At 42.0% G+C, this 22,218-nt stretch overlaps 1 protein-coding gene across 1 annotated transcript in view; it reads left to right on the top strand.

The window, feature by feature from the left end:
• The window catches only part of PAPOLA (poly(A) polymerase alpha), a gene marked incomplete in the record, with an annotated part of 373,831 nt that extends 351,938 nt beyond the window's left edge, over positions 1–21,893 (top strand). Inside the window, 2 exon segments of the mRNA XM_053697494.1 lie at positions 18,344–18,400; positions 19,917–21,893. Of these exon segments, the coding sequence (XP_053553469.1) occupies positions 18,344–18,400; positions 19,917–20,012 (153 nt within the window).
• Between the last annotated feature and the right edge of the window lie 325 nt (positions 21,894–22,218).

The raw sequence follows: 22,218 nt of genomic DNA, 5'->3' as shown, positions 1-22,218 counted from the left end.
TATCTTGGTACTCGCTCAGTCTTTACGTTCTGTAGAATCTCACGTGAATCAACTAGTGTTGTTTCTTCAAAGACATGGTTGGAGTATCAATTTACCAAAAAGTTCTTAGATTCTTCAAAGGTAACCTTTTTAGGGTTCCAGATGGATTCAGTGTCCATGACTTTGTCTCTAACAGACAAGACGTTTGAAATTGGTTGCAGCCTGTCGGTACCTTCAGTCTCAGTCATTCCCTTCAGTAGCTATGTGCATGGAAGTTTTAGGTCTCATGACTGCAGCATCGGACGCGATCCCCTTTGCTCGTTTTCATGAGACCTCTCCAGCTTTGTATGTTGAACCAATGGTGCAGGGATTATACAAGGATATCATAAATTAATATCCTTAAATCCCAATGTTAGACTTTCTCTGACTTGGTGGTTAGATCACCATCGTATAATTTTAGGGGCTTCTTTCGTTCGTCCAACCTGGACTGTGATCACAACGGATCCGAGTCTTTTCAGGTTGGGGAGCTGTTTGGGGATCTCTGACAGCACAAGGGGTTTGGAAATCTCAAGAGGCGAGATTACCAATCAATATTTTGGAACTCTGTGCAATTCTCAGGGCTCTTCAGTTTTGGCCTCTGTTGAAGAGAGAACCGTTAATTTGTTTTCAAACAGACAATATCACAACTGTGGCATATGTCAATCATCAGGGTGGGACTCAGTCTCCAAGCTATGAAAGAAGTATCTCGGATACTTGTTTGGGCGGAATCCAGCTCCTGTCTAATTTCTGCGGTTCATATCCCAGGTATAGACAATTGGGAAGTGGATTATCTGTCGTCAGACTTAACATCCGGGAGAATGGTCTCTCCACCCAGATGTGTTTTCTCAAATTGTTCAGATGTGGGGGCTTCCAGAAATATATCTGATGGCTTCTCATCTAAACAAATGATGATCCAAAATCATGGAGCAATCGTTTGTGCTGATGGTTGCTCCAGCATGGTTTAACAGGTTTTGGTATGCAGATCTTTTTCGGATGTCCAGTTGCCAACCTTGGTCACTTCCATTAAGGCCAGACCTATCTCAAGGTCCGTTTTTCCATCAGGATCTCAAATCATTAAATTTGAAGGTATGGAAATTGAACGCTTATTCATAGAGGTTTCTCTGACTTAGTGATTAATACTATGTTGCAGGCTCATATATCTGTTTCTAGAAAGATTTATTATCGAGTTTGGAAGACTTACATTTCATGGTGTTATCATAAATTCTCGTGGCTTTCTTTTAAAAATCCTAGAATTTTACAGTTTCTTCAGGATGGTTTGGATAAAGGTTTGTCTGCAAGTTCCTTGAAAGGACAAATCTCTGCTCTTTCTGTTTTATTCCACAGGAAAATTGCTAAACTTCCTGATTTTCATTGTTTTGTATAGGCTTTGGTTCGCATCAAGCCTGTCATTAAATCAATCTCTCCTCCTTGGAGTCTTAATTTGCTTTTGAAGGCTTTACAGGCTCCTCCATTTGAGCCTATGCATTCTTTGGACATTAAACTACTTTCTTGGAAAGTGTTGTTCCTTTGACCATCTCTTCTGCTAGAGTTTCTGAATTATCCACTCTCTTGGGAATCTCCTTTTCTGATTTTTCATCAGGATAAATGCGGACTTCATTTAAATTCTTACCTAAGGTTGTGAATTCTAACAACATTAATAGAGAAATTGTTGTCCCTTCTTTGTGTCCTAATCCTAAGAATTCTTTGGAGAGATCTTTACATTCTTTGGATGTGGTGAGAGCTCTGAAATATTATGTTGAAGCCACTAAAGATTTCAGGAAGACTTCTTGTCTATTTGTTATCTTTTCTAGTTCCAGGAAAGGTCAGACGGCTTCTGTCGTTTCTTTAGCATCATGGTTAAAGCTTTTGATTTTTCAAGCTTATTTGGAGTCGGATAAAGACCCGCCTCAGAGAATTACAGCTCATTCTACTTTATCAGTCTCCATTTCGTGGGCTTTTTAGAATGAAGCTTCAGTTGATCAGATTTGCAAAGCAGCAACTTGGTCTTCTTTGCATACATTTACCAAATTCTACCATTTTGATGTGTTTGCTTCTTCGTAAGCAGTTTTTAGTAGGAAAGTTCTTCAGCTGTTTCAGTTTGATTCTTCTGCTTAGGATTTAAGTTTTTATTTTTGAGAATAAACTTATGTTTGGGTTGTGGATTTCTTTCTTTCAGCGAAATGGCTGTTTTAATTTCTTTTGCATGATGTACCAAGTCCACGGTTTCATCCTAACTTGTGGGATATTGTCCTTCCTGACAGCAAGTAGCAAAGAGAGCACCACAGCAGAGTTGTCTATATAGCTCCCCCCTTTACTCCACCCCCCAGTCATTCTCTTTGCTGGCTCTAAGCAGGAAGAGTAAAGAGAAGAGGTGTTAAACTGTTAGTTTTATTTTATCTTCAATCAAGTATTTGCTATTTTTAAATGGTACCGGTGTTGAACTATTTACTCTCAGGCAGGACATAGATGAAGATTTCTGCCTGGAGGATGATGATCTTAGCATTTGTAACTAAGGTCCACTGCTGTTCCCACAGAAGCTGAGTACAGGAAAACTTCAGTGTGAGGAACGATTTCTTGCTATACAGCAATGATGTATGTTCAGTCATATTTTCTGCAGAGACTGTGTTAACTCAGAAAGGCTGACAGTGTCCCCATTAGGGGAAGGGGAAGCAGTAATCCTAGTGTTATCAGAGGTTTTTACTAGCTTGCATAAAGGGTTAATTTTTTGTGGGCACTCAGTTTATGTGAATTTGGGACAAACATTTTTGTGTCTGGGAGTAACGTTTTCTGTTGTATGGGACATTTGCTTCAGGGTTCTTTGGGGTTGTTTATAACCCACATGGCTTTCAGGCAGGGTTTGTTAGTTTTGTGTAGGCCCCAGCAACATCGAGTGAGGTGGGCAGGGCCTGCATTTACAAGCATCAAGCAACTTCTCCTGAGGTCCTGAGAGTCTTCTGAGGGACTAATTGAAGCTTTAAAGTTTAAACCCCATATCGCTTCCTAAGGGCAGGTAGGGCCACAGCAGAGCTGTGTCAAGGTGCTAATAGGGGTGTTTAACCGGTTTTTAGACAAATTTCAATCCGGTTTTGTCATTTGTGGGTTTATTGCTTATTGTGGTGCAATCCTTCTAAGGCTTAGTGGGTACACTGTTAAAATTTCAGAAAAATTGAAGCAATTTTAACCTGTTTTGCAGTTTTTGTATGCCTTTTTTTTTTTCTCAGTTTTTTTTTCATTAAATAAAGTGTTTTCCAAGCTTGATTGCTTTTTTACTAATCTGTTAAACATGTCTGACACTGAGGAAACTCATTGTTCAATTTGTTTAGAAGCCATTGTGGAACCCCCTCTTAGAATGTGTCCCACTTGTACTGATATGTCTATAAATTGCAAACGGCATATTTTGACTTATAAAAGTTTGGCATTAGATGATTCTCAGACAGAAGGAAATCAGGTTTTGCCATCTAGTTCTCCCCAAGTGTCACAACCAGTAACGCCCGCACAAGCCACGCCAAGTACTTCTAGTGCGTCTAATTCTTTCACCTTGCAAGATACGGCTTCAGTTATGGATACTACCCTCACAGAAGTTTTATCTAAGCTGCCTGGGTTGCAAGGGAAGCGCAGTAGCTCTGGGTTAAGAACAAATGCTGAGCCTTCTGACGCTTTAGTAGCGTATCCGATATTCCCTCACAATGTTCTGAGGTAGGGATGAGGGATTTGCTTTCTGAGGGAGAGATTTCTGATTCAGGAAAGATGTTCTCTCAGACAGATTCATATATGACGGCATTTAAATTTAAGCTAGAGCACCTCCGCTTATTGCTCAGGGAGGTTTTAGCTACTCTGGATGATTGTGACCCTATTGTAGTTCCAGAGAAATTGTGTAAAATGGACAAACATTTAGAGGTTCCTGTTTACACTGATGTGTTTCCAGTCCCTAAGAGGATTTCGGACATTGTTACCAAGAAGTGGAATAGACAAGGTATTCCGTTCTCTCCCCCTCCTGTTTTTAAGAAAATGTTTCCCATTTCTGACACCATAAAGGACTCATGGCAGACGGTCCCTAAGGTGGAGGGAGCTATTTCTACCGTGGCTAAGCGTACAACTATACCTATTGAAGACAGTTGTGGTTTCATTGATCCTATGGATAAAAAATTAGAGGGTCTCCTAAAGAATTTTTGTTCATCAAGGTTTTCTTCTTCAACCTATAGCATGCATTGTTCCTGTAACCACTGCAGCTGCCTTTTGGTTTGAGGCTCTAGAAGAGGCTCTTCAGATGAAGACCCCACTAGATGATATTTTGGACAGAATTAAGGCTCTTAAGTTGGCTAATTCTTTTATTACAGACGCCGCTTTTCATCTTGCTAAATTAGCGGCTAAGAATTCAGGTTTTCCCATTTTAGCGCGTAGTGTTATGGCTTAAGTCCTGGTCAGCTGATGTGTCATCTAAATCTAAGCTTTTGTCCATCCCTTACAAAGGTAAGACCCTATTCGGGCCTGCATTGAAAGAGATCATTTCAGACATTACTGGAGGGAAGGGTCATACCCTCCCTCAGGATTAGTCAAATAAGACAAGGACCAAGCAAAATAATTTTCGTTCCTTTCGAAACTTCAAGAGTGGTCCCTCTACCTCTTCCACTGCTGCAAAGCAAGAGGGGAACTTTACTCAGTACAAGCCAACCTGGAGACCTAATCAGGCTTGGAACAAGGGTAAACAGGCCTAAAAGCCTGCTGCTGCCACTAAGTCAGCATGAAGGGGTAGCCCCCGATCCGGGACCGGATCTAGTAGGGGGCAGACTCTCTCTTTTTGCTCAGGCCTGGGCAAGAGACGTTCAGGATTCCTGGGCAGTAGAAATTGTAACCCAGGGATACCTGCTAGATTTCAAGGATTCCCCTCCAAGGGGGAGGTTCCGTCTTTCTCAATTGTCTGTAATCCCGACAAAAAGAGAGGCGTTCTTACGCTGTGTAGAAGACCTTTTTACCATGGGAGTGATCTGCCCAGTTCCAAAAGTAGAACAGGGGCAGGGGTTCTACTCCAATCTGTTTATAGTTCCCAAAAAGGAGGGAACCTTCAGACCAATTCTGGATCTCAAGATCCTAAACCAATTCCTAAGAGGTCCATCTTTCAAGATGGAGACCATTCGGACTATCTTACCATTGATCCAGGAGGGTCAATATATGACCACCGTGGACTTAAAGGATGCGTATCTGCACATTCTTATCCACAAAGATAATCACCAGTTCCTCAGGTTCGCCCTTCTGGACAAGCATTATCAGTTTGTGGCTCTTCCTTTCGGGTTGGCCACGGCACCGCAAATCTTCACGAAGGTGCTAGGGTCCCTTCTGGCGGTTCACAGGGCATATCAGTGGCGCCTTATCTAGACGACATTCTAATTCAAGCGTCGTCCTTCCAGCTAGCCAAGTCTCACACGGACTTAGTGTTGGCCTTTCTAAGGTCTCATGGGTGGAAAGTGAACGTAAAAAAGAGTTCTTTCCCCCCTCACAAGAGTTTCATTTCTAGGGACTCTGATAGACTCGGTGGACATGAAAATATTTCTGACGGAGGTCAGATAATCAAAGATTTTGTCCACCTGCCAAGCTCTTCATTCCATTCCTCTCCTCGGCCGTCAGTGGCTCAGTGCATGGAGGTAATTGGACTAATGGTAACGGCAATGGACATAGTTCAGTTTGCTCGCTTGCATCTCAGACCACTGCAACTATGCATGCTCAATCAGTGAAATGGGGAATATGTGGATTTACATCCTCGGATAAATCAGGATCAAGAGACCAGAGACTCTTCTTTGGTGGTTGTCACAGGATCATCTGTGCCAGGGAATGTGTTTCCGCAGGCCAGAATGGGTTATAGTGACGACAGACGCCAGTCTTCTGGGCTGGGGTGCAGTCTGGAATTCCCTGAAAGCTCAGGGTTTGTGGACTCGGGAGGAGGCTCTCCTACCGATAAATATTCTGGAATTAAGAGCGATATTCAATGCTCTCCAGGCATGGCCTCAGCTGGCTTCGGCCAGATTCATCAGGTTTCAGTCGGACAACATCACGACTGTGGCTTATATCAATCATCAGGGCGGAACAAAGAGTTCCTTAGCGATGATAGAGGTCTCAAGGATAATCCAATGGGCAGAGGCTCACTCTTGCCATCTGTCAGCGATCTATATCCCAGGTGTAGAGAACTGGGAGGCAGATTTTGTAAGTCAGACTTTTTATCCGGAAGAGTGGGAACTCCATCCGTAGGTGTTTGCTCAGCTGGTTCGGCTATGGGGCACACCAGAGTTGGATCTGATGGTGTCTTGTCAGAACGCCAAACTTCCTAGTTACGGCTCCAGGTCAAGGGATCCTCGGGCTGTACTGATAGATGCTCTAGCAGTACCCTGGTCGTTCAACCTGGCTTATGCGTTTCCACCTTTCCCTCTCCTTCCACGTCTGATTGCCAGAATCAAACAGGAGAGAAGAGCATCAGTGATTTTGATAGCGCCTGCGTGGCATGCAGACCTGGTGGACATGTCATCCTTTCCACCATGGTCTCTTCCATTGAGACAGGACCTTCTGATTCAAGGTCCATTCAAGCATCCAAATCTAATTTCTCTGCAACTGCCTGCTTGGAGATTGAACGATTGATTCTATCTAAGCGGGGTTTCTCTGAGTCAGTCATAAATACCTTGATTCAGGCTTGAAAGCCTGTTACCAGGAATATTTATCATAAGATATGGCGTAAATCTTTTTTTGGTGCGAATCCAAAGGCTTCTCCTGGAGTAAAATCAGGATTCCTAGGATTTTGTCTTTTCTCAAAGAGGGTTTGGAGAAAGGATTATCAGCTAGTTCCCCAATGGGACAGATATCTGCTCTGTCTATTTTATTGCGCAAGCGTCTGGCAGATGTTCCAGACATCCAGGCTTTAGTTAGACTTAAGCCTGTGTTTAAACCTATTGCTCCGCCATGGAGTCTAAATTTAGTTGTTTTATCTTGGAAAGTTTTGTTCCTATGTGCTATCTCTTCAGCTCGAAGAGTTTCTGAACTATCTGCATTACAATATGACTCACCTTATCTGGTGTTCCATGCTGATAATGTGGTTTTGCGTACCAAGCCTGGGTTCTTACCTAAGGTTGTTACTAACAGGAATATCAATCAAGAAATTGTTGTTCCTTCTCTGTGTCCTAATCCTTGTAAGAAGGAACGTCTGTTGCACAACTTGGACGTGGTTCGTGCTTTGAAATTTTATTTCCAGGCAACCAAAGATTTTGGTCAAACATCTTCTTTGTTTGTTGTCTATTCTGGAAAGCGTAGGGGTCAAAAGGCTACGGCAACTTCTCTTTCCTTTTGGCTTATAAGACTGCTGGACAGCAGCCTCCTGAAAGGATTACAGCTCATTCTACTAGAGCGGTAGCTTCCACATGGGCTTTTAAAAATGATGCTTCTGTTGAATAGACTTGGTCGTCGCTTCATACCGTTTCAAAATTTTATAAATTTGATACTTTTGCTTCTTCGGAGGCTATTTTTGCAAGCAGTGGTGCCTTCCGTTAAGGTTCCTGTCTTGTCCCTCCCTTCATCCGTGTCCTAAAGCTTTGGTATTGGTATCCCACAAGTTAGGATGAATCCGTGGACTCGGTACATCATGCAAAAGAAAACAAAATTTATGCTTACCTGATAAATTTCTTTCTTTTGCGATGTACCGAGTCCACGGCCCGCCCTGTCTATTCAAGACAGATGGTATTTTTTATGTAACTTCAGTAACCTCTGCACCTTATAGTTTCTCCTTTTCTTCCTTGGCCTTCGGTCGAATGACTGGGGGGTGGAGTTAGGGGAGGAGCTATATAGCAAGCTCTGCTGTGGTGCTCTCTTTGCTACTTCCTGTCAGGAAGGACAATATCCCACAAGTTAGGATGAATCCGTGGACTCGGTACATCGAAAAAGAGAGAAATTTATCAGGTAAGCATACATTTTGGTTTTTTCCCTCCCTCTCTAGTGACTCTTGAGTGGAGTTCCACATCTTGGGTTTTGCTATCTCATACGTCACTAGCTCATGGACTCATGCTAATTACATGAAAGAAAACATAATTTATGTAAGAACTTACCTGATAAATTAATTTCTTTCATATTGGCAAGTCCATGAGGCCCACCCTTTTTTATGGTGGTTATGATTTTTTTTGTATAAATCACAATTATTTCCAAATTCCTTTGTTGATGCTTTTTACTCCTTTCTTTATCACCCTACTTCTTGGCTATTAGTTAAAACTGAATTGTGGGTGTGGTGAGGGGTGTATTTATAGGCATCCCATACGTCACTAGCTCATGGACTCTTGCCAATATGAAAGAAATGAATTTATCAGGTAAGTTCTTACATAAATTGTTTTTTTTTCTTTCTAATGACACAGTGAGTCCTGGCCAGCAGGAGGAGGCAAAGAGCACCACAGCAAAGCTGTTAAGTATCACCTCCCTTCCCCCAAACCCCAGTCATTCTCTTTGCCTACGTTAAAAGCAAGGAGGTGGTAAAGTTTAGGTGTCTGAAAGAAATTTCTTCAAGAGTTTTTTATATTTTTATTTTAAAGCAGGGCAGGTTTGCCCTGATCTTTCTGGGGTCGGTCTAGCCGTAGTCCATGTCAGTCTCTTAAGTAGAGCATTGGTGGCTTTTAAGCAATTGGGAACTTGTGGGGTATAATCCCCACTGCGCCTCTCAAACAGTTTGTTGCTTGAAAGCCTTTCTCCTCAAGTGTCCCAAACCTTGTCTACACATGCAGTGCCCTGCGCTTCCTCTTACAGTCCAGTTGGAGTAACTTTGCAAGGCATTGCTACCCACATATCTTCTGTGGTAACTGATGCGCTGTCTGCTTTTCCCATGCTGCAGGGAAAGCCCAGGAGGAAATCTAAGGAATCCGTGATTAAGGTTTCTGACAATCATGGCTATTCCAAATGTTCCCTCCCAGAAGTCTGAGAAGGAAGATACTTCGGTAGCATCTGAGGGTGAAATCTCAGACTCGGACAGTGTAATTACTTGTTCTGATGCTGAAGTTGTATCCTTCAGGTTTAAGCTGGAACACCTCGTCTGTTAAAGGTACACTGAACCCAAATTTTTTCTTTCATGATTCAGAGCATGCAATTTTAAGCAACTTTCTCATTTACTCCTATTATAATTTTTTCTTTGTTTTCTTGCTATCTTTATTTGAAAAAGAAGGCATCTAAGCCTTTTTGGGGGTTCAGAACTCTGGACAGCACTTTTTTATTGGTGGATGAATTTATCCACCAATCAGCAAGGACAACTCAGGTTGTTCACCAAAAATGGGCCGGCTTCTAAACTTAAATTCTTGCATTTAAAATAAAGATACCAAGAGAATAAAAAAAAATGATAATAGGAGTAAATTAGAAAGTTGCTTAAAATGTCATGCTCTATCTGAATCATGAAAGAAAAAAATTTGGGTACAGTGTCCCTTTAAGGAGGTTTTGGCTACCTTGGACGTCTCCGACACGACTCGTAGTCAGTCCTAACAAGTCTAGTAAGTTAAACAAATACTTTGATGTACCTTCCGCGGTGGAGGTTTTCCCTGTAGCATACCGGGCTACTGAGATTATTGTTTTGGAATGGGAGAGACCTGGTATCCCTTTTTTCTCCATCCCCATTTTTTATGATGTTTCCAATAGCTGACTCTATCAAGGAGTCTTGGCAGACGGTCCCCAAGGTGGAAGGGGCAATTTCCACTTAGGCTAAGAGAACCACTATTCCCATAAAGGATAGTTGTTCCTTTAAGGATCCTATGGATATGAAGTTGGAGGGGTGGTTTAAAAAGATGTATGTTCACCAGGGTTTACAATGGCAACCTTCAGTGTGTATTGCTACCATCACCAGCGTGGCAGCATACTGGTTTGTTTGTTGTCTGATTCTATTCAGATACTCCCCTTGAAGAGATACAGGACAGGATCAAGTTGGCCAATTCCTTTATTACGGATGCTTCCCTTCAAGTTAATAAGTTGGGAGCAAATATTTCTGGCTTTGCCGTACTGGCCCGCAGAGCTTTATGGTTGAAGTTTTGGTCTGCGGATGTGTCATCCAAGTCTAAGCTTTTGGCGATTCCGTAAAAGGGTAAGACCTTGTTTGGGCCGGGCTTGGCTGATATTATTTCAGACGTTACGGGAGGAAAGGGTCATTTCCGCCCTCAGGATAAGAGGAATAAGCAGAAAGGACGTCAGAGTATTCTTTTTCCTTTCAATACATTAAAGGTAAGTCTTCCTCTTCCTCTGCCAAGCAGGAACAGTCCAAGCCTTCCTGGAAATCCAATCAGTCTTGGAACAAGAGGAAGTAATCTAAGAAGCCTGTTAATGACTCAGTCAGCATGAAGGGTCTGCTCCCGATCCGGGAGCGGATCCTGTAGGGGGCAGACTTTCTTTATTCGCTCAAGCCTGGGTTTGGGATGTTCTGGATACCTGGGCGGTGGACATCGTGTCCCAGGGATACAAACTAGAGTTCAAGGCCTTTCCTCCCACGGGCAGGTTCTTACACTCAAGATTATTTGTAGACCAGATAAAGAGAGGCGTTCTTACATTGTGTTTGGTTTCTTTCCGACCTGGGAGTGATAGTTCCTGTTCCAATGCAGGAAGAGGGTCTGGGATTCTACTCCAATCTGTTCAGGGTTCCCAAAAAAGAGGGGACTTTCAGGCCAATTTTAGACCTCAAGAGTCTAAAGTTCCTCGGAGTACCATTCTTCAAGATGGAAACGATTCGTTCCATTCTTCCCTTGGTTCAAGAGGGTCAATTCATGACAACAGTAGATTTTAAAGGATGCGTACCTGCATATTCCCATCCACAGGGATTATCACAAGTTTCTGAGGTTCGTGTTTCTAGACAAACACTTTCAATTTGTGGCTCATCCATTCGGCTTTGCCACAGTGGGAACTCCATCCGGAGGTGTGTTCCAACTTGATTCTCAAATTGCGACAGCCGGAGCTGGATCTCATGGCATCTCGACAGAATGCCAAGCTCCCGAGGTACGGGTCGAGGTCAAGGGATCCTCAGACTGTACTGATGCTCTGGCTGTTCCTTGGAATTTCAGTCTAGCATACCCGTTTCCTCAGTTTGCTCTCCTTCCTCGGGTCATTGCTCAAATCAAACAGGAGAGGGCATCAGTGATCCTCATTGCACAGGTGTGGCTGCGCAGGATCTGGTATGTAGACCTGGTGGAGATGTCATCTCTCCCACCTTGGAGACTTCCACTGAGGAAGGACCTTCTATTTCAAGGGCCCTTCTGGTCAGGGTTTTTTCCCTGTTTTGTTTGCCATGTGTTGCTGGCAGCCATTTTACTCACCTCTCTTGCTGACTCTGGTGCATGCTGTGTGATGCTGCTCATTTCCTGCACTTCCTTTTATTGCCAGACTGGTGTACATCATCTGTGTGAGACCGGATGCAGTCTCAGAATTGTGATGTCATCACTTATTATTTAAAGGGCCTCTGTTCAGTATGCTTTGCCCTTGCGCTGTCTCAGACCTGTTTGTGAGAGCTCCTGTGTATAACCTGGCTGTCATACATCCCTCCTGGTTCCTGATCCCTGGCTTGTTCCTGACTCTGCTGTTCTCCTTGTTCCTAATTCCGACTTGTCTGACTACTCGCTTTGGCTCCTGACTCGGCTCGTCTGACTACCAGCTCTGGTTTTGTTTCCTGGCTTATTTGACGTGTGGACTTTTTATTATTTTTTGCTATTAATAAAGGTGTGATTATTTTTGCACTTCTTGTCTCAGTCTGATTCCTGGCACCCTGACATTACGCAAGGGCCATGAGTCCTGATGCTGCTAATAATCCACCTTTACCTGCCATCATTTCCAGGATGGTTGAACAGGATCACCGCTTGGATCAATTTGCACTAGCCCTGCAAACCCTGCTGACTCACACTGCACATTTGGACCAAAGTGTCCCGCAAGTTACGGCTGCTCCTGTTTCTGCTGCTGCACCTAGTCCTACCAGGAGCATGTCCGGTTCTGCACCTCTACCTCAGCGTTATGGAGGCGATCCTAATCAGTGCAGAGGGTTTTTGAACCAGGTGGGCATTTACTTTGAGATGTTACCTCAGGCATTTCCCTCTGACAGCTAAGGTGGGATTTCTCATCTCGTTACTCTCAGACACAGCTTTTGCCTGGGCTAATCCCTTGTGGGAGACTAATAAACCTGTGATTTCAAATTACCCTGAATTTGTGCCCTCCTTTCGAAGGGTATTTGATGTTCCGGCTCGCTCCTCCTCTGCTGCTAAACATGTCCATTCAGCAAGGTACAAGATCTGTTGCTCAGTATGCCATTGAGTTCCGTACGCTTGCCGCAGAGGTAGGTTGAAACAATGAAGGCCTTATTCCCGCCTTCTTTCATGTGCTCTCTGATGCGATTAAAGACGAAGTTGCTGCCAGAGATTTACCAGAAGATCTCGAGGCATTGGTGTCTTTTTTGATCCTAATTGACATCAGACTAAGTGAGAGGCCCTCTTTCAAGGAGCGCTTGCGGAAGCCTCCTGTTCCGTTGTCTCCTACGTGTTCGTTCCCACCCATGCCTCCCTCTCCTCCCATGCCTCCTGGTCCCGAGTCACCAGGTACTGCTGAGTTGATGCAGTTGGGATTTACGCGTCTTTCCGAGGAGGGAGGGGCTCTGCCTCTATTGTGGGTTACAGGGCCACCTTTTGAAGTCTTGTCCTACACGGCCGGGAAACGCTGACACCTAAGGTCCTGTTGGGGGCAGACCTTGGGTGGTTTATCCTCGTCCCCGGAACCGCTAAAGGAGATACCTTTGGTCATGGTTGTCCTTTCCTGGGTGGACTCCTCCATAGTCACCCAGGCTCTTGTTGACTCCGGTGCTGCGGGCTATTTCATTGACAGTGCTTTTGTATGAAAGCACTTTATTTCTGTTTTGCCTCGGTTTGTTCCGCTTGCTATTAAGGCCATTGATGGCAGGCCCCAAAAGATTGCACTCATTATTCACGAAACTGCTCCGTTATCCATGGCTGTTGGGGATCTCCATTTTGAACTACAGTGCCAGGTGATAAACTCTCTGCATTTTCCGGTTGTTCTGGGTTATCCCTGGCTCCAAAAGCACAATCCCAGTCACGACTGGCGCAGGTCCGAAATTTTGTCGTGGTCTCCGCAATGTATTTCCACTTATCTTCGGAAACCAGTTAAAGTCTTGTGCACTTCTTCGGTATCTCAATTGCCAGAGGAGTACCGAGAGTACCTAGATGTTTTTGACAAGGTGCGTGCCGGTACGTTGCCTCCTCACCGGTCTTACGATTGTGCCATAGACCTGCAACCCGGAGCCATTCCTCCTCGTGGCAGGGTTTACCCTCTGTTGCAGAGAATTGTGCTATGGAGAAGTATGTTGCTGATGCTCTGTCGCGGGGGATCATTCGCAAATCCTGCTCTCCTGCAGGGACTGGCTTCTTCTTTGTGAAGAAAAAGGGTGGCGAATTAAGACCATGTCGATTATAGGGGTCTAAATCATCTTACCATTAAGAATGCTTACCCTATTCCGCTCATTACGAAACTCTTTGACTGCCTCAAGGGAGCTGCGGTCTTTACTGAACTTGATTTGAGAGGAGCGTACAATCTTGTTAGGATTAAGGAGGGCCACGAATGGAAAACAGCATTTAACACCAGGAGCGGGCATTATGAATATCTTGTTAATGCCCTTTGGCCTATGTAATGCTCCTGCTGTTTTCCAGGAATTTATTAATGATGTCCTACGAGATATGTTGCAACAGTGTGTTGTGGTGTACTTGGACGACATCCTCATACTCACCCACACTTGAGGCACATCATTCTGATGTTACACGGGTTCTTCAGAGACTACGTGAGAACAGCCTGTTTTGTAAACTCGAGAAATGTGAGTTTCATCAGACTCAAGTAACCTTCCTAGGTTATGTTATCTCCGTTGCAGGGTTCTCCATGGATCCTGACAAGTTATCTGCAGTTCTGCAGTGGCCTCGCCCAGTTGGTCTTCGGTCAATTCAACGTTTTTTGAGGTTCGCCAATTACTATAGAAAGTTTATTAAAAACGTTTCTTCCTTGGTCAAACCTATCAGACATGACCCGTAAAAAGAATGATCCACTCCATTGGTCACCTACTGCCATTGAGGCCTTTGATAGTCTTAAGACTGCCTTTGCTGCCGCTCCAGTTCTGGCTCATCCTAACCCTGTCCTGCCTTTTGTTCTTGAGGTCGATGTGTCTGGAGTAGGTGCCCTCTTGTCTCAACGTCCTATGCCTGACGGTTCCTTATATCCGTGTGGTTTCTTCTCTAAGAAATTGTCACCAGCAGAGTGCAATTATGAAATTGGCGACAGGGATTTACTGGCTATAATGTTGGCACTCAAGGAATGGAGGCAACTTCTCGAGGGTACTAGCGTGCCAGTGCTCATTCTTACTGACCACAAGAATTTAACTTATCTATCTGAAGCAAAAAGTTTGTCGCCCCGACAGGCCTGATGGGAGCTATTTTTGTCTCGGTTTAATTGTGGTCTCCTACCTGCCTGGTAGTAAAAATGTTAGGGCTGATGCCCTCTCTTGACAATTTTCCCCTCTGTCCAAGGAGGAGTCTAGACCTATTCCAGTTATACCCCCTGGCCATATTTTGGCTACCATACGTACTAGGGGGAGGAGATCCTGGCTGCACAAACCAATGCACCTCCTGAGAAACCTAGTGGTAAGTGTTGTGTTCCTGAGACTCTTCGAACTAAACTTTTGCACACTTACCACTATCCTAAAGCCGCAGGTCACCCAGGCAAGAACCAAATGATTTGGTCTGTCACTCGACAGTTCTGGTGGCCAGGTCTTTGTTCTGATGTTGCTGCGTATGTTGCCTCCTGCTCAGTTTGTGCACAGAATAAGACTCCTCAATGTCTTCCTGTGGGTCTTCTTCAACCTATTGCTAATGGTGAGCGTCCTTGGACACATCTTTCCATGGACTTCATTGTCGAGCTCCCTGTTTCCAATGGCAATACTGTTATCCTTATGGTTGTTGACAGTTTTTCTAAAATGTCACATTGCATTCCCTTGAAGTTGCCTACCGCTCAGGAGCTTGCTTCAATTTTTGCTCGGGAGGTCTTCTGTTTACATGGGTTACCCAAGGAGATAGTGTCGGACCGGGGTAGCCAGTTTGTCTCCAAATTTTGGCGTTCCTTTTGTGCTCAAATGGGGATCCAGCTTTCCTTCTCCTCGGCATATCACCCTCAATCTAATGGGGCTGCGGAACGGTCTAATCAAGCTCTGGAACAGTTCCTCCGTTGCTATGTCTCAGATCATCACAATAATTGGTCTGAACTGTTACCTTGGGCAGAGTTTGCTCGTAATAGTGCTATTAATGCTTCCTCCAAGTTATCCCCGTTCATGGCGAATTATGAGTTTCAACCATCCTTGTTGCCCGATTAATTCAGGTCTCAAGGTATTCCGGCTTTGGAGGAGCATCTCCGGCATCTCCATTCCACGTGGGTGCAGATTCAGGATTGCCTTCATCGTTCTATGCAGCGCCAAAAGTTCCAGGCTGATCGTAGGCCTTCCTACCAGGTTGGTGAGAGATTTTGGCTGTCCTACCTCAACTTGAATCTTTGCGTGCCTTCCAATAAACTCACTCCCCGTTATGTTGTTTCTTTTCGAATACTATACGTGTCAATCCTGTGACCTACACTCTTGACCTTCCTCCTGCAATGCGCATCTCCAATGTTTTTCATGTCCCCCTCTTGAAACCATTGGTTTGTAATCGGTTTACCACTGTGTTGCCTCGTCCCCGTCCTATCTTTGTTGACAACCATGAGGAGTATGATGTCAGCAGCATTGTTGACTCTCGTATGTCTAGGGGCCGCGTATAGTATTTGGTTCACTGGAGGGGCTACGGTCTGGAGGAGCGTTCATGGGTTCCCTCCTCTGATGTTCATGCTCCCGCCCTCCTCCGTGCCTTCCATGCCCGTTTCCCCAATAAGCCTTTGGTCCTCCTGCGGAGACGGGGTCATTGAGGGGAGGGTACTGTCAGGGTTTTTTCCCTGTTTTGTTTGCCATGTGCAGCTGGCAGCCATTTTACTTCTCTTGCTGACTCTGGTCCATACTGTGTGATGCTGCTCATTTCCTGCATTTCCTTTTATGCTTAGACTGGTGTACATCATCCGTGTGAGACAGGATGCAGTCTCAGAATTGTGATGTTATCACTTATTATTTAAAGGGCCTCTGTTCAGTATGCTTTGCTGCTGCGCTGTCTCAGACCTGTTTGTGAGAGCTCCTGTGTATAACCTGTCTGTCTGACATCCCTCCTGGTTCCTGATCCCTGACTTGTTCCTGACTCTGCTGTTCTCCTTGTTCCTGATTCCGGCTCATCTGACTTCTTGCTTTGGCTCCTGACTCGGCTCGTCTGACTACCAGCTCTGGTTTTGTATCCTGGCTTATTTGACTTGTGGACATTTTATTATTTTTAGCTATTAATAAAGGTGTGATTATTTTTGCACTTCTAGTTTGTCTGATTCCTGACACTTCCTTCACTGAATCTCGTTTCTCTGAAGCTGACTGCTTAATTTTATCTAAGCATGGGTTTTCTGACTCGGTCATTGAGACCATGATTCAGGCGCGTAAACCTGTTACCAGAAAGATTTACTATAAGATATGTTGTAAATATCTGTATTGGTGTTACTCCAGATACTATTCTTGGAGTAGTTAGGATTCCTAGGAACTTGTCTTTTCTCCAGGAGGGTCTGGAGAAGGGATTATCTGCTAGTACCTTGAAATGTCAGATTTCTGCCTTATCTATATTGTTGCATAAGCGTCTGGCGGACTTGCCAGATGTACAATCCTTCTGTCAGGCCTTGGTCAGACTCAGGCCTGTGTTCAAATGTTACTACTCCCTAGAGTCTTTACCTTGTTCTTAAAGTTCTTCAGCAGGCTCCGTTTGAGCCTATGTCTTCTTTGGATATTAAGATGTTATCTTGGAAAGTTTTGTTTCTTGTTGCTATTTCTTCTGCTCGAAGAGTTTCTGAACTCTTGGCGTTACAGATCGAATCTCCTTACCTGTTTTTTCATTCAGATAAGGTAGTTCTGCGTACTATGTTAGGTTTCCTTCCAAAAGTGGTTTCAGATAGGAATATTAACCAGGAAATTGTTGTTCCTTCCTTGTGTCCTAACCCTTCTCATAAAGAGCGTTTACTGCACAACCTAGATGTGGTACGTGCATTGAAGTACTATTTGCAGGCGACTAAGGATTTTCGCTAATCCTCTTCCTTGTTTGTTGTTTTCTCTGGGAAACGCAAGGGTCAGAAGGCTACGGCTACGTCTTTCTCTGTGGCTGAGAAGTATAATCCGTTTGGCCCATGAAACTGCTGGAAAGCAGCTCCCTGAGAGAATCACGGCTCATTCCACAAGGGCTGTTTCCTTTTCCTGGGCATTCAAAAATAAAGCGTCTATGGAACAGATTTGCAAGGCTGCAACTTGATCCTATCTTCACACTTTTTTTCAAAATTCTATAAGTTTGATACTTTTGCCTTGTCTGAGGCTTCTTTTGGGAGAAAGGTTTTTCAAGCAGTGGTGCCTTCTTGTCCCTCCCTTATCTGTGTCCTCTAGCTTGGGTATTGATTCCCAATAGTAATTAGAGATGATCCGTGGACTCACTGTGTCTTTAGAAAGAAAGCAAAATTTATGCTTGCCTGATAAATTTCTTTCTTGACACGGTGAGTCCACGGTCAGCCCTGTTTATTCAGACAGTCTTTTTGTTTACATTACTTGACTTTATGCTAATTCTTCTGCATTTTCAGTTCTTTATGATCATTAAGAACTTTAGAATCAAGTATAATAGTATGATGGTAAATATAAGGGCTAGCTCCTAGATTTTGAACACTTTTGCCGAACCCCTGCTCTAAAGTATGTTGAAGCTATAAAGGTTCTCACTAAACTAGGAAAGACAACACAATTTTTAGCAGATGGTAAACACACCCACTAAGTATGACAAGTGAATGTTTGTTCGTGTAGTTTAACAGCTAATAAAGTGTGAATTTTTTTTTACCTCTGAGATTTGATGTCATATGATCTCACGAAATAGTCACATTGATTGTAAGTTGTACAGGATCATTCCACTTGAGTAGTTGCTGTTCTACAGCTTCAGGGGAAGAACTTTATGTAAAGCAGCATCTTGGCCTTCATTGTATACTTTCACAAATGTTTTATAAGAGAAGCAGAGCTTCCTAAAGTGATAGTTTAACCCATTAGTCACAAATGTATCTCCTGCATTGCTATCACTCTGTAAAGAGATTTAATGGAAAGCAAAACATTTTTTTTCCTTTTTTTATGTACAAAAAGCTTGAATTGATCTAATTTATTTGTGGCATTTTTCAGGAACCTGATGTTGAAGCGAAATCGGCATCTCCTGTACCAGGTGCACTGCCATCTCAGGTATGAACTCAGAATACACATTTAATTTAAATGTCACTTGTTTCGTTCCATACTTTATTAAATTAAGAACCAAGAAGAACATATAATTCTGAATATACAAAGAACCCCTAGCAGATTCACAAAATATATATTACATAGCCTTCCTCTGACCACAAGATCTCATAGGACCTTTTAAGCACTTGTATTCCTGGCTCTTCTGTGAGCTAAATATTAAATAAGCTGTCTGCCATGTTTTTTGTTATTTGTGGGACTTATATTCATTAATGCTGGATTGTTAATTGTTAAAAGCATTGTCCACAAGATGGCACTCTTGAATTGGGTTTAGTGCCAACAAAATCTCAGTAGAAATTAACAGTGGGTAATCGTTTAGCTTGAGTTACTTGGCTGCAATAACATTAGGTTTTTGGGAAATGTCAACATAATACTCAAATTTCCAAAACCTGTTAATAGGTGTATTCATGACTGCCTAGAAATGTATTTTTCATCTACTGGGTTGGATTTTTTTCTGTTTGTATACATTACACCATTGCCTAAAATCTCCTGCTGCTCCTGCCTGGTTAGTCAGTATAAGGTTAACTTTATAAGTAATGAATTATACTGTGTTGGCAGTTTAATATGAATTTTTGCTAAACTCTTCCCCCTATGTTATGTGTATGTATGGCAAGCATAACAAATGAAGCATATTTCTTTTATTCCCCAATATATTCCCCATTTACAGTAAGCTGTGTGCTTTTTGTGGAAAAACAATTTAACTGGAAAGGTTTGCTGGCATGTTTTTCTGTAGTGCCAAGCCTTATATACTGTAACCACTCTTAAAAATAAAAATACATAAATTTGCTCACAAATGAACTTGCTTTGTCTTTACAATTTATGGTGTCGCATGAATAAGAGAAACGCAAGCTCTTACGTTTGGTAGATATAATCGGAGTCTTTGAAGCTCTTAATGCACTTTAAATATTTCATAGAATATACTTATTTTGTCTAAAGTTCTGAATGCTGTTACCAGAACTATAATCTTGTAAAACATTCAATCGCCTTTTGGGCAATGGTCACTCATTACATCTATCTCATTCACCTGTGGTGTCGTCAAGGGCCCTAGCTTTAATCCCAGAGCAAAGGATCTCATTCAACTCAATCTGCTTATCTGCTTTACTTTTAAACCATCAGTAATCTCACCTATAGAAGACAAATTTGTAAGACTTATAAGGTAGGACATTTTTCTTTTTTTCAATACTTGTGATCTCGATTTCGCAGCCCAGTGTGGCACCCAATCCCCTCTTTGTTGATGCAAAATTGCGATTAATTATTGTCTTGAGTGTATATATGTCCAAAATTAGGTTAACCATGCATTGTTGTAAAGATAAGCGTAAGTGTTATAATATAATTTATTTCTATTTGGGCTGTAGATTGCCTTAATAGAAATTCTTATGTGCTTTATATTTAACCCAGACAAAGTTAAAATATTAAACTTTTTCTCTTCCCTTTTTGCTATTCTTTTGTCTTTCTTTATTTCCAGCGATCGTCCAGTACGGACCTGTCTGATATATCGGTCCTTCCTGCCAATCCTATTCCTGTTATCAAGAATTCTATAAAGCTGAGACTAAATCGGTAAAAAAAAAATAAAAAAAAAATAAATAAAACCACCTCAGGGTCCATAAACACTATCCATCAAGTCAACTGTTGTCTTTATACTACAATGCAAGAGAAATGAAGAATGCAAGAGTTATACACGACTAACAATGTTTAGGTTAATTTTGTGAAGCTGTCTTTTTGGGCTGTAACCAAGACGTTTTTGGAAGTCCAGGTTAGTATGTTGAAACTGATGAACTGTAAATAAGTTGCCAGCAGTTGCATTATGATATTAAGAGCTCCAGTTGCTTTGAAGAGAATAAATGAAAATCTATTTAAAAAAAGAAAAGGAAAAAAAACGAATTGTATAGTTTCCAAACATTCTAGCAGAATTATGGTTGATGTATCATTACGAAATTTAAAATACAACTGGCCTAAAATCTTTCGGCTGATGCACTTTTATGTTTCTTTCTTTTAACTGCAGTAAATATAAATTTTAGATGGCTTTCTTTTTAATTTTTCATTGGTTTGTTTTAATAGTTTTGTTCATGCCCCAGCCCTAAGGATATGAGTCTAGGGTAAATAAAAGTTAAACCGTTGCTATCTCATGTTTAAGTGGCCGCAGGATGTATTTTAATTTAATATCTGAGTAAGCCATTTTTCGGTTTCTTTATATGGAGAAATTTTTATGGAGTATAAAAACCAGTGACCATATTGTAAGAAAAATGGTCTTGTAACAGAAAAAAAAACCTTCATCTTTCCACATATCTGAAAATATACAAAAAAACTCAACTTTGATTTTTTTATTTTTTTTTTCAATAGCCTTTAAATAATTCTGCAATAATAGTGACGTGTTAATCTATTAGTGGTCCCCGTGTTAGGAATTTGTCACATTGGAAATTTGGCCATTAATATGAATCTACAACCATGTATTTCTTGTAGTATTTATTTGTTTGAAAAAGGTCTCGTTCATGTCCACCTTTCCAGGGTTTCTTTTGTTTTTAATTCCTTTTTTTCAAATGCTAGTACATAAGACTGGTTATTGTATTGCATAACATATGCCTCTCTGTCAAAATAACTCCCCATCACCTGGTGAAGCAAAAACTAAATGCTGAAGATCTCATCTGTCATTTTTGTTTGCAGCAAGGGTTGCTATAGCGAATGGTGTGTATGTACATAATAAAATGGGGAGAATTGACATCTTCAAGAACTTTTACTTTTTTTTTTTTTTGGTGCAAAACGGGGTATATACATCTTCCCTTTTAACAACCTAAGGTTTACTTAAAGCATGTTTTCATTAATTCCATCTCACATGCATGTTCATCCTTCAGTTGTGTTTTTAAAGCATCTATTTGGGTTTATATTTTTCTTTCTGTATAAGTCTAAAGTACTTTTGCAGAGTATGATTCATAGTAATTTTTATGTAACTCACACATGTGTAGCAATTAGTCTCACCAACAAACACATTCTTAGAAATCATTTTTATTTTTTTTGTATTTTTCTGCTCCCTTAATTGCCAAGTTACACAAAGTTACCCGTTTTTTTTATTTGTGTGTATTTTATGTAATTAAGCAACTTAGAGAGACCTTGGCAGACACAGATTTGGTCTTGTCCTTTGACACATTAGTCCCTCAGCACTCCCCTCTCCCTTTAATTTCTACCTACCTGTTAACAATTTATTTTTATTTTTTTTGTGATTAAAACTTCACCCCGTTTTTAGTGATTTTTTTTTTTTAAAACTAGTTTTCATTACCTGAGGGTAAGACTGTTGCTTACGCATGATGTACGTATTGTCTCATGACTGGAGTTTGCTTTGTTTTATAGTATATGTACTCCTTGTATTTTTCAAGAGCTATTTTGTAAACAGATGATGTATTTCTCCATTGGAAAAAAAAAACAAAAAACAATAAAAAACAGCACAATCCATGTGTCTTTTTTTTCTTTCTGTGACATGTGATTTTGGTTTACTATTTTGTGTGTGTATATATTAGTCGAAATGAGAGTACCCTTCAGGGGACAGTGTACTGTAAAAAATGTTCTTGTGAAATTGCAACGCACTACGATCTATGCAAATACAGATCGTAGTGATGCACTTTCGCAAGAATTAAATGTGGCTTTGAAAAGAGTCGAGGGGCCGCCGCTTTGGATGCTAACGAAGCATCAGTACGCCCAGTTCTAATATACAATAATCTGAGATGTTGTTTCAGAAAATGCACTTCCGCAGAAAGAATAGGATACATGCATGAACT

The sequence above is a fragment of the Bombina bombina genome, chromosome 1, assembly GCF_027579735.1.
Source record: "Bombina bombina isolate aBomBom1 chromosome 1, aBomBom1.pri, whole genome shotgun sequence".
Classification (NCBI taxonomy): domain Eukaryota; kingdom Metazoa; phylum Chordata; class Amphibia; order Anura; family Bombinatoridae; genus Bombina; species Bombina bombina.
This window is presented reverse-complemented; position numbering and strand designations above follow the sequence as displayed.